Source organism: Mus musculus, chromosome 8 (assembly GCF_000001635.26).
Source record: "Mus musculus strain C57BL/6J chromosome 8, GRCm38.p6 C57BL/6J".
Lineage (NCBI taxonomy): Eukaryota > Metazoa > Chordata > Mammalia > Rodentia > Muridae > Mus > Mus musculus.
The window spans coordinates 72,414,310-72,426,740 of record NC_000074.6 but is presented as its reverse complement, the minus strand read 5'-3'; the positions used below and the strand labels follow the sequence as shown (position 1 = coordinate 72,426,740).

The 12,431-nt window shown below is 48.6% G+C and overlaps 2 protein-coding genes and 1 long non-coding RNA gene across 29 annotated transcripts in view; 2 read left to right on the top strand and 1 right to left on the bottom strand.

The window, feature by feature from the left end:
- Calr3 (calreticulin 3) overlaps positions 1-2,565 on the top strand; it is a 19,644-nt gene extending 17,079 nt beyond the window's left edge. For 2 of the 4 annotated variants that reach the window (XM_006509761.4, XM_030243800.1), the window contains 2 exons: positions 882-974; positions 1,986-2,565. In XM_006509761.4, the coding sequence (XP_006509824.1) occupies positions 882-974; positions 1,986-2,126 (234 nt within the window). In that variant the 3' untranslated portion in view covers positions 2,127-2,565. The remainder of the gene's footprint in view (positions 1-881; positions 975-1,985) is intronic. The other 2 variants (NM_028500.3, NM_029782.3) reach the window with 1 other exon arrangement.
- The window catches only part of Gm46043, a 25,831-nt gene extending 13,400 nt beyond the window's left edge, over positions 1-12,431 (bottom strand). The window contains exon 1 of one of the 3 annotated variants that reach the window (XR_001778581.2): positions 4,961-12,431. This is a non-coding gene — a long non-coding RNA (predicted gene, 46043). The remainder of the gene's footprint in view (positions 1-4,960) is intronic. The other 2 variants (XR_001778583.2, XR_001778582.1) reach the window with 2 other exon arrangements.
- Eps15l1 (epidermal growth factor receptor pathway substrate 15-like 1) overlaps positions 5,165-12,431 on the top strand; it is an 80,587-nt gene continuing 73,320 nt past the window's right edge. For 10 of the 22 annotated variants that reach the window (XR_379032.4, XR_001778398.2, XR_003947228.1 and 7 more), the window contains exon 1: positions 5,258-5,336. Coding sequence is in view for 10 of the 22 variants with exons in the window: in XM_017312560.2 (XP_017168049.1) it covers positions 5,304-5,336 (33 nt within the window). In the remaining 12 variants the exon portion in view is untranslated. Of the gene's footprint in view, positions 5,337-12,431 lie in introns of all 22 variants that reach the window. The other 12 variants (XR_379030.4, XR_379029.4, XM_006509548.4 and 9 more) reach the window with 3 other exon arrangements.

Here is a 12,431-nt window from a genome sequence, read left to right as displayed (position 1 = left end):
TATGTGTGCATGTGCCAGTGTGTGTGTATATGTGTGTGTCAGTGTATGATGTATGCATGTGGGCAGAGACCAGAAGAGAATGTCTAGTGTCTAGCTATACCACTCTTGAGAATAGGAACCTGGAGCTAGCTTGGCATCCAGTGAGCCCCAGTGTCCTTCTGTCTTTGCCTTTCCAGCCTCCAAATGTAATAGGTACCTATACAAACATGCTGGCTTTTTATGTGTGAGCTGAACTCAGGGCCCTTAATACTTTCCCAGTGAGAGCTTACCCAATGAGCCATTTTTCCAGCCCTTGGTTTATTATTCTTTAAAGCTGTATGTGTATTGTGCATGTGCACATGTGTGCAGTGCCCATGGAGGCCAGAGGGTATCTGATCCTTTGGAGCTTGAGTCACAGACCATTGTGAGATACCTGGTACAGATCCTATGAACTGAACTGTGGTGTTCTTCAAGAGTGGTAAGCGCCCTTACCCTCAGGGCACTCCCTCCAGGCCTAGCCTGTAACTACTCATTAAGGACCTTTATAATCACTGGCACTTGCATGTGGCCTTTAGACCACACAGGCCTGACATTTCTGGGCTTTGGGGTCCCTTCTGTATAGCTGTTGCTCCTGTCAGCTGTAGGATATGCATTAGGGGTGGAGCCTGGCCTTCTGAAGTCACAGCTAGCCTCCAGTCGATGCCCACAACCCACACTTAGGTGCTAGCAATGTAAGCCAGGTCTTCTTGCCTAGTAAGACTATGCTTTACCTTTGGGCCATCCTGAGCTATAGTCAGTCGATGATAGCCTGATCATGGGTGTGGCATTGAGCTAAGTACCCCTGACAAGAAGGAAAGGTTGTGTGTCTGCCACCACTAATGAAAGCCTGCTTCCATCCACAGGTGAGATCTGGAACCATCTTTGATAACTTCCTGATCACAGATGATGAAGAATATGCAGAGAAGTTTGGCAAGGCCACCTGGGGAGAAACTAAGGTAGGTACAAACCCCAAACTCTTTTTTTTTTTTTTTTTTTTGAGGTAGGGATTCGATACATAGACCATGCTGACCTTGAACTCAGAGATTGGCCTTCCTCTGTCTCCAAGAGCTAGGATTAAGACATGCTTGTACACCCAGCTTTCTTTAAAAAAAAATCTGTAATTATGTGTCTGTGCACACGCGTGCAGTGCCGACAGAGGCCATTAGACTGCAGTCACAGCAGATGTGAGTTGCCTAAAGTGGGTGCTGGGAACTAAGCTCCTTGAGAGAAGCATTATGTCTAAGCCAGCCCTCTAGCCCTTGCTTTTTCTTGTTTCTTTCTAGAGGGAGGGGTCTTTGTATAGCTTCGGCTGCCGTGGAATTTACCACACAATGTATGGGACTTCATTCATATTCTTGCTTCCCAAGTATTGAGTTCACAGATGTATGCCAGCATACAGACAGGGGTATCTATAGTAGTTAGTTTCTATCTCTCTTTAAAAAAAAAGATTTATTTAATTTATTATATGTAAGTACACTAGTACATTTTAGCTGTCTTCAGACACCAGAAGAGGGAATCAGGTCTTGTTACAGATGGTTGTGAGCTACCATGTGATTGTTGGGATTTGAACTCAGGACCTCTGGAAGAGTAGTCAGAGCTCTTGACTACTGAGACATCTCTCCAGCTCCCAGTTTTTATCTCTTTAGAGATAAGGTCGTATGCATTCTCAGATTGGCCTTAACCTTGCTGTATGGTCAACAATGACCTTGGACTAATGACCTCTGGGCCTGCATGTCAGGTGGGCACCACCATGCCTGATTTTTCCTATGCTAGCTATTGAATCCAGTGCCAGGCAAGCATTATCAACTACAAGCACTCTACCAATAGAGCCACAAGCTCTCTATCAATTGAGCTATAAGCATTCTACCAATTGAGCTACAAGCACTATACCAACTGAACTACAAGCACTCTATTATATGAGTCCCAGCCCCAGCTCCAGTCTGTTTTATTTTTGTCCTTTCCTCCAGGGTCCAGAAAAGGAGATGGATGCCATACAGGCCAAGGAAGAAGTGAAAAAGGCCCGTGAAGAAGATGAGGAGGATCTGCTGATGGGGAAGTTTCACAGGCACAACCATTTCAGCAGATTCCACAGGCAGGGCGAACTATAGTCATCCTCACTCTGCATGCTGAGTGGCCCAGCTGCAACTCTAATAATACACATTTGAATGATCACATCTACATGGTCATTTGTCCAGTTTCTGAAAAACAATCCCCTGTTTGTGTTAGGGTCCCCCATTTCTTCTATAGACCCCTATGACCCCAGGGTCTGCAATAAGTTTCTGTTGACGGCATGTGGTGGCACACTCCTTTAATCTCAGGACTTGAGAGGCAGAAGCAGACAGATCTGGGATTTCCACATCAGCCTGGTCCATGTAGTGAGTTCTAGGACAGCCTGGGACACATAGTGAGACACTGTTTAAATTTTTTTCCCTGCATAGAACAGATCATTGAAAGCCAGAGACCTATAAGAATCTGGCCATAAACAATGTGCTTTTTTTTTTTTTTGAAACTCTTAAATATTTTCATGAATAAAAGATGATAAAATAATTTTTAAAAATATTTTGTTTTACTTTTAAAGATTTATTATTTACTTTTTGTAAAATGTGTGTGTGTATATCTCTGTTTGTATTGTACTACATGCAGTTGCCCATTGAAGCCAGAAGAGAGCATCAGATCCTCTGGAGCAGGGGTGGGGGTGGTGGTGGTGGGTGGGGTGGTGGTGTTGTTTGTTTGTCATGGGTGCTGGAAAATGAACTCGGGTCCTCTGGGAGAGCAGCCAGTGAGTGCTCTTTACCACTGAGCCATCTCTCCCCAGCCCCTCTATTTTTCTTTTAAATCATTTTAAAGATTTATTTATATGTATAAGTGTTTTGTCTATGTAGTGGTTTGAATGAAAATGGCACCCATAGGTTCATATATTTAAATGTTAGGGAGTGGCACTATTTGAAAGGATTAGTGGGTATGTGGCCTTGTTGGAGGAAGTGTGTCACTGGCGGTGGGCTTTGAGGTTTCAAAAGCCCACACCAGGCCCAGTGTCTCTCTGGATTAGATATAAGTGCTCAGCTACTGCTTTAGGAACATGCTTTTCCTGCTGGTTACCATGCATCCTGCCATCATGGTCATTGACTCTAAGTCTCTGGAACTGTAAACTCCCTCCACCCTCACCCCGATAAACTCTCTTATACATTGCCTTGGCTGTGGTGTCTTATAGCAACAGAAAAGACACCAAGTGCTAGGATGACAGGTATGTGCCATGATACATGGCTATATTTCCTTAATCCACCCCCCTCCCCTTTTTTTAAGATAATGTTTCACCATGTAGTTCTGGCTAGCTTATAGCTCCTTATGTAGACCAGGTTGCCTACAAACACATGAGATCTGACTCTGCCTCCTTGAGGGCTGAGATTAAAGGCATGTGTTACCACACCTAGCTGGAAAAGTTTTTAAAATTTTTATGGGCTAGAGAGATGAGTCTGTGATTAAGGGCACTTGCTGCTTTCTCAGAGGATCTCCGTTCAATTCTCAATACCTACATCAGGCACTGGACAACCACTGATGCCCTCTTCTGGCCTCTGCAGGTGTCTGCACTTATGTACACAAACACACATACACAGAGCTTTTAAAACAAAGATTTGTGTTATGTGTATGGTGAGGCAGCTGGTCACACAGCATCCATTGTCCTGGCCTCCAGCACATGGAACAAGTGTGTGTGTGTGTGTGGGGGGGTCTTCCTTCCTCAGCTTAGTCTAGAAATTCACAGTTGTAACCCAGAGCTTTGTCTCCTATATGATTCTAGATCCTGTGCAGCTGGCAATCAGGATCAGTCACAACTACCTCAAGAAATCAAACACAGTGGGACTGAGTGTGGCGGTATATGTGTACCATGTTTCCCAGCACCTGTGTAGTGGTTTGAATGAGGATGTCCTAAGGGGCAGCAAGATAGCTCAGTGGGTAAAGATGCTTGCGGCCAAGGCTAACAACCTGAGTCCTATCTCTGTGACTCATGGTGGAAGGGGCCATCCAACACACAAATCTTTTAAGATGTAAGTTAAAATGTAACTTAAAAAAAAAAAAAAAGACAAAGAAATACCAGAGTAGGGGCTGGTGAGATGGCTCAGTGGGTAAGAGCACCCGACTGCTCTTCTGAAGGTTCGGAGTTCAAATCCCAGCAACCACATGGTGGCTCACAACCATCCTTAACAAGATCTGACTCCCTCTTCTGGATTGTCTGAAGATAGCTACAGTGTACTTACATATAATAAATAAATGAATCTTTAAAAAAAAAAAAAAAAAGAAATACCAGAGTAGCTGAAGATATAGTTAGTTGGTTAAGGGTGCTTGTTGCTTTTCCAGAGGACCCTAGTTCTGTTCCCACTCATATCGGGGGTTGGGGGCTCATAAGTGCTTTTAACTCCAGCTCAATGGCATCTAATAAACTCTTCTCTCTTGGGCAGGCATTGGCACGAGCACAGCAGGCATATACACATAAAAAAACAACAAAAAACACCAGATGTCAGGCTACACCCACATCTGCAAGCAATCAGAACCCAAATCTGTTTAACAAGCATACTGAGTGGTACTAACACTGCATATGGCCCAAGTTAGACTTGAGCACCATGGTACTTTGTTGTGTGCCACTGTCTCCATTTCCCCGGGAAAAGTTCAGCAAACCCTAGGCATTAGTAGAGGCTACTAGAGTGGAGAAGTTAAGACGGTGCCTGGGTTTAGCCAAGCTCCGATTCACAGACCCAGACTGGAAAGTGCAGGGAGCTGGAGTGCAGCGGTCTGGAAGGGAGCCCTACCTATCCCTTGGGTTCCCTGCCTCACAGGAGCCTCCAAAGCCAGGGGCTCGGTTTGCCCACTCCAATCAGGAGATGCACACGAGGCCCTCCCCACCCCCACAGACCGACTAGCCCGCCCACTCTCGGCCCACTAAACTTACGAGGCTCCGAACCTTCTAGTCACGCTGTGCTTTAGGCTAGGCTCTCTAAATCACCCGGTACGGCCAACTCTGGTAAGGCTATGCGACAGAGCCTTCCCCATAAAGGCTCCGCCTCCAGCCAGAACTGCCCCGCCCTCTCCACTGTGATCGAGGCTCCGCCCTCTTACTGCAAAACTTCTCACGGGAGGACTTGGATTCCCTTCTGCGCACGTGTACTCTGGTCCTGTGGCCTGTCCTTGCGCTGGCTGTGCTGCGCGCGCATCGCATCCCTCCTTCGTACTAGTGCGCAGGCACGGCCCCGCCCCCGTTCCTTCGGCGCTCCGGAGGCCGAGTCCGCACGAAGATGGCGGCGCCGCTTGTACCCCTCTCGCAGCAGGTATGGTGCTGGGGTGCGCCGTGGGGCGGTGCGGACGGTGGTTGCCGCGAGAAAGATAAGTCGTCGCGGAAGCGCGGCTCCAGGGGACCGCGGAGGCGCGCGCTGAAGGCTCAGAGGCTGAGTGGCGGGGGCCGGGCGGTTCTGAAGGTGACAGGCCGGAGCGGCCCGCATACTCTTGCGCCGGGCGACCCCCGAGCGGCTGCGAAGAGGTGATGGGGCGCGGCCGCTGCGTATGTCTGCTCCGTCTGGGGCCTGGCCAGGTTAAGGGACGGGGGGGGGTTTGGGGGGTGGGCGCTGTTGTTCGAGCCGCGTCGCGCTTCGTCCCCGCGGAGGCGAGCGAGAGCGGTGGGCCCGCCGCCAGTCTTTGTCTCCCGCGGGGTCGGGCGTCGGGGCGGGTGGTGTCCCATACTGGAGTCGCAAGGGGAACCGGGACACGCCCGCTTCGCCTCTGGCCGCCCAGCCCTCCTTCCCCCGAGATCCGCTTCCGCTGCTCTGTGCGGTGCGAAAAGCGCGGATCCTACGCCCCCAACGGTATGCACCAGTCTTCGTCCTCAGGGTCGCTGGATGGTTTTCTTGAACGTATCAAATGCTACAGGGACGTACAGAATAGCAGTGAGAAGGCCATTGTGCTTCTAGCGGAAAACATTCATTCATTCTTCAGCCACTTTCTAACGTGCTTGGGATCAGGTGCTTGGGAGCTCAGCAGTCTCTCACTGACAAAGTCTCTAGTTCCAGGTGACATCCATAAGAATTAGAAAGTATTCCTGTCCTGCTAATTTGCCAAATTACCCGTTTGTTCCACACAGCATATTATATGCACTTTGCTAGAATCGTCTTTCGCAGGGTCATGGTTACCAGGAGGAAGCATTTTATATTCAGATCTCGGCTCCAACTCTGGAAGAGTGTCCTTGAAGCAGGCTTCTTAACCTCAGCATATCAATTACCTCATTTGGAAAATAGAGATGTAAAATGCATTAGCAGAAAACTGTGGAAAGCACATTTTGCCTAACACATTGGAAGCTCTTTTGTTACCCGTCAATAAATTCGGGTGTTTGGGACTAAGACAAGAGCAAGTATGAATGCCAAAGCTGGTAAGAACTGCTTGGCAGGCTGATGCACCCAGGTCACCTGGTCTGAAGGAGAGGGCAATACAGGGTGGTTAAGTCCTGGAAGGACCAGCCACCAGCAGCCTTGACACTATATTAACATGTGGAGACCAGTAGATATTAATTAACATGCTCTTACAGCACCTGTGATTGTCTTCTGAAAATGGTTAAGGACTAGACAGATAGTAGGGAGTGTATTGAGGATAGGTGTGTATTGAGTTAGAGCCTTGCTATGTCACCCAGGCTGGCTTCCAATTCCTGGACTCTCTGCATCCTCGTGCTCCAGGCTTCCAAGTGGGATGACAGAGGACCAGCTGTGGGTGTTCACCTCTCTCTTGACAGGTTCTCACTGGCCTGTAGTTCCTCAATTAGGCCAGCCTGGAAAGTCAGCAAGGCCAGGGAGCCTCCTGTCCCTTCTTCTCCAGCACAAGTGCCGTGCATCCTGTAGCACTTCTGTGTGAGCTAGCTCTGGGGAGAGAATTTGGATCCTCGAGCTTTTAGGGCAAGCATGTTACTAACTCAGCTGGCTTCAGTCCAGTCATTACCTCTGACTTTTTTTGAGGGAGGGTTTTTCAAATTTCCTAATTTTGACATTAGTCATAATTTGGATTTTTAAAAATTTGGGCCATAGTAGTAGCTGATAGTTATTGAGTACATGGGAGTTGGATACATGCTGTCAATTTTTTCTCAAACACCAGAATATCAAGGAAGCGGTTCCTGGCCAAGTATAATGTCAACTTTCAGCTAGCACTTCAGTAACAGAAAGTTCTAGCCTGGGCTATAAAATGAGGCCCTGTCTGGGGAGGAGGGATGCTCTATTTTATTGGTAAACTAGTTACCGTAGGATGGCGTTTTGTCATACTGAGATGACAGATACAAAAACATGAGTCAGTTTCATTAGATTCACCTTGTTAGAGCCTCTGGGATAGAATCCTGATTCTCTCTTCCTAACTTGTGACTTGCCTTCCACATGCTCTCCATGGCACCATGGTGTGGTCAGTTCTCTGTTCTTCACATACCTAGCTGTGTTGTCAGCTATGGTGGCCCTGAAGACTGATCCTTCTTTCTGAAGCACTCCAGCCTTTTCTTCTCTGGCTTGGATCCTTCTCTTCCTTCAGCAGCAGTTCAGATATCATCCTTCCCAGAGGCCTTTGCTAGTCATGGCACACAGCCATGTGCACATCATATAATCCTACAGCTCTCTTGGTCCACAGGACATGTTTGCGTGTCTGTTGTTTCTGTGTCAGACCTGTTGCCAGTGGAAAGACACTCAGAAAGTGTCACCTAAGTAGGTATGGGGACTGTGACTGCACCTGCAGCAGCTCCCGTGTGGCCTTTCTTCCCTGTGTGGGATGGAGCTGTGGGTGGGAACAGGAGCTGAAACAGCAGTTGAGGAGACATGGCCTGTGGTGGCTCACAAGTTCAGGTGCCTTCTGAGCTGCTTTCCCTCCACCCCCATGTTTTTGTGGTGATTCTTTAAATTTTTTTGTATTTATTGATTTATTCCTGTGGGGGCCGTTATGTACCATGGTGCATGTGGTAGTCAAAGGACAATTTTCCTGCATTGGTACTTTGTGTGAGTTCCAAGTCTTTCTGTGTAGCTCAGGCTGGCCCCAGACTTCTATTGATTTTCCTGCCTTAGCCTCTAGAGGACTGTGATCCCAGAGCATGCCTGGTTGCTTCCTACCTCCTGGTTAGCAGAAGGCCTGGTCCAGGAGCCCCACACCTGCTTTTATAAGGGCAGTGTGCTGAGGGTTGGTTCTGGGTTTCACACATGCTCGGCACTACTCACTAAGCAATCCTTATGTTCATGTGTGCTGAGCGTGTGTGCGGAGGTCAGAGTACTACCTGGGAGTTGGGTCTCTTCTTCTGCCATGTGGGTCCTGGGCATCAAAGTAAGATTGTTAGGCTTGGTGACAAGTGTCCTTGTTCAACCATCTCATTGGCACTAAGTTGCCCAAGCTGACCTTGAACTCATGGCAGTTCTCTTGCCTTGCCGTCCTAAATGCCGGGGCTACAGATTTGAATCACGTGCTCAGCTTCTATAACTTCCCCTTTTGTCTTAAGATTTATTTATTTACATTTATGTGCATGTGTCTCTCTGAGTTATTTGTATCAAGTGTGTGCAGGTGCCCATGGAGGCAAGAGGATGTCAGATCCCCTGGAACAGGACCTTGATGTGGGTGCTGGGAACTGAACCTAGGTCCTCTGCAAGAGCAGTAAGCACGGCTGAGCCATTTGTTCAGCAGTCTGTGTTTATACTTGCTGCTCAGATATAGATGTTACTATTACCCAGACCCTTAGAGCAAGCCTAACAGCTCACATAGGATCACAAGGAAAACAGGGCATGGAGAGTTCTGGGATACCATTTGGCTGAGGTGTGCTGAACAGAAGGCTGTGGTGTGGTTGAGCCCAGCCACAGGATCAGGGAGAGTCTCTGCTCCTTTTTCTCGGCAGCCCCAGGGGATGTTTCCTATTGCCCTCTGTCTGCTCTCTTCTCCCCAATCCCATCCTGAACTCCCTTTCACACCAGATTGCTCATGAGTGACAGCAGACCTCCAGGCCTGCTTCTCTTCCAGAGGTTCTGTCTGGAACATAGCCTGAGCCCTTACACACAGCCTCCTCCTGTGCCCACTCACCTTCCTTCTCCTCAGGGTTTTTTGGCTTCCCATCTCTCTGTCCTTTCTCTCTGCTCTCTGGTCCCAGCCTCCTTGCTCAGTACTCTAAACCTGCCTCCTACAGACTCAGACACTGTCTGCCCTTCTGGGGGCTGCTGGACTCTAGAATTGGCTACTTTCTGAACTCGGCAGTTCTGCAGGGCACTGGGCCTAGGCACTGTCTGTCAGTCTTGATTCCTCCCTTTCTTCCTGCTATCACCGTGGGATCTTCTAACTACTATTCCCTGACTCCAGAACCTTTCGTGGCTTGTATTCTCACAGGGAGGTTAGGTGTGTAGCTCTGTGGTAAAGTGCCTGCCCTCTCAAAGTGAGTCTGGGCTTGTGAGCCAGCACCCCACAGTCCTGTTCTGCCCCTTTCTGGCCTCACCTGACCTTGTTGACTGACCTTGCTATTCTGGTCTCATGTCCTGACCCCTGGCTTTCCCTCACCAACGTTGATCTTGGAGCTGTGGGGCACAGGTAGTCTGCTGACTTCCCTTTCACCCTCCCGGACCTGAGAGATCATTCTGCCCATTGCATCTGTGGGTTCTTTGTTCATAATAAGGGTGCCCTAGGCTATCCAGCTTCCTCCTGGTATCATTTCTTATGTCCAGGGGATTTAGTGACACCTTCATGAGCCACAATCCATGGTTGTAGGTCATGATTGTATCTGGTGCTGTGGTGAAACCCAGGCCCTTGCACGTGCCAGGTAGTGCTTACTGGCAAGCTATTCCTCCCAGCCTTGTAAAAAGAATCTGTTTATTGGATGAGAAAAACCTGATACCCATAGTAGCCAGGTGACTTGTGAAAGCCCCATAGCCATGTGTCCCATTAGAGTTAAACCATTGGTTGCTTGCTGTGGAGCTCCCTCCAACACCATTCTTCCACATAGCCTGCTGAGCGAGCATCCTGCGTAGAGCTCTGGCCAGACTAGTGTGTCTGGAATGCAGGGCCTAGGGACATTCATTTGTCCCCTTGTGCCTGTGCTGTTTTCAAGGCTCTTTTTGGAAGGCTGGTGACTGTGCCATTGCCTTGATGGACAGAGAACATGGTAGGGGCAGATTTGTCCTCTGCTGGAGCTCCAGAGTCCCTGGCTGCTTTGTTGACCTGCAGTGCCTGTTGTTTTTGTTGTTGTTGTTGTTTTGTTTTGTTTTGTTTGTTTTTTTCTGACTCCTGAAGCCTTGTCAAACAAGATCACATGCTTTCTCCCTCAGCCCCAGTTCCCATGCCTGTCTTTGAGCCTGGGTCAGCTGCTCTGAAGAGCCAAGTAACTGTCTTTACATGAGGTGGCTCTGGAGGCTGAGCTTCACTTTGGCCTCCTCAGCTTGGCTTCACTGGAGCAGCCAGTGTCCCTCTAGAAAGTTGGTCTATGCAGTGGATCTAGGTGGGCAGCCTATCATCCAGCATTAGGGAGCAGAGAGAAGTATTTCTGTAAATTGAGGACTAGCCTGGGTTACATGGTTCCAGGTGAGGCAGAACTACAGAGTCAAACCTGACTAAACAAAACAGTAGAGAGACACAGAGAGAGAGACAGAGAGAGAGAGAGAGCATGTGGGACAGACAGACAAAGAGCATACATGGGCTGACTGTATCTTAGGTTATCTTCTTGGACACCCTGTCATTGTTGTGGTTGCTGACTGTGTAGAGGGGTAAGCTGAGGTCAGAACCATCTGGTCCCTGGCTGGGCTGTGCCTGGCAGCCTCACCTGGCCTGGGTCTCTGACCTAGCTCTTTCTATTGTGCTTCAGTTTCCTGTCCTGGAAGGATTGTTTTCAGGTATCAGTATGACATTGATATCACTGGCTGACTGCAGTGACTGTCTCTTAGAGACCTGCCTATTGCTTATATCCTTGTACTTTCTTTTAAAGAACATTTTTATATTTGTGTGATTGTGAACATGCCACTACTGTGTGTGGTCAGAGGACAACTTCTCTCCTACCTTGTGAATCCAGGGCTGGAGCCTGGGTCTTCAGGCTGGGCTCTTCCTGCTGATCATCCATCTGGCTATCTTTATATTGTATGCATTTTGGGGGAGAGGGTTAAGACAGGTTAAGAGGTTAAGACAATCTGCTCCTAAACTTGCCATTCTGCATCCTCAGCTGCCTAAGGCTGACCACACCTGGCTTCTACACTGGTGTGTGCCTAGATTGCAAATGAGTCCTGACAAAGCTGATAGGTGGCTGCTTGTTCGAACGCTGGCCTGAGGCCAAGGGTTTCAGGGGGGGTGACATCTAGTCACTGTCCTTAGGCAGGGCCACAACTTGCCACTGGACAGGGTAGTGACTCCATTGGCCCAGGGCATGATGGTTTCCACTCCCTCTGTAATTTAGGCCATTAGCCACTGTGTCTGATGTGGGCTTAGAAGCATCTGTGCTTGGTTTGCTGTTGGAGTGCAGGGCTCTGAACCAGAGCCTCCTTCATGTATCTTAGGCTAATGCTTTCTTCTCCTTTCCATCCCCAGTGATCCCAGCAAGGTTCCGATGGCACAACAGTTGGGGCCTCAGGCCCCTGCGCCTGCTCTATGAGAGAGCTTTCACTCTCTGATTACAGACAGCGTTGCCTCTTACTGACTGAAAGCAGTGACAGACACCAGAAACCCTGGTGGCACATCAGGGTTCCCACACCTAGCACTGCTTGCCCTGTGGGCTGTCCTGAGGCCTTTGTACCTGCAGTATCCTGACTGGAATAGCCATCTCCTTCTCTCTCTTCAGCTGCTTTGCCTGCCTCAGCTGAGCTGTCTCCTCCTCAGAGAGGCCTTTTCTCACAAACAGCTGGCTGGTGTGATGGACTCTTTTCTCTTTGCTACATGTCTGTTTATGATTTATGTATTATTTCAAACTCTCTGTCTCATTTAAAACAAAACAAAAACATATTTTGAGTGAGGCTGTCATGGTGCCCAGGCTGAAACTCCTTAAGTAGAGGATGACGACCTTGCAGTATGATCTCCCTCCCCATCCCTCCCAGAGTGGGGATGATGGGTGTGAACCACCAAGACTGCTCTACCAACTGAGCTATAGTTCTGGCCTTAAGAAATTTATTGGGGGGGGGGGTAGAGAGATGGCTCAGCAACCGCTCTTCCAGAGAACCTGGGTTTAATTCCCAGCACCCACATGTCAGCTTACAACTGTCTGTAACTCCATCTGACACCCTCACACAGACATACATGTAGGCAAAACACCAATGCACATTAAATAAAAATAAGTTCAAAAAAAAAGAAAGAAATAGGCGGGCAGTGGTGGCACATGCCTTTAATCCCAGCACTTGGGAGGTAGAGGCAGGCAGATTTCTAAATTCGAGGCCACCCTGGTCTACAGAACCCTGTCTCGAGGAAAA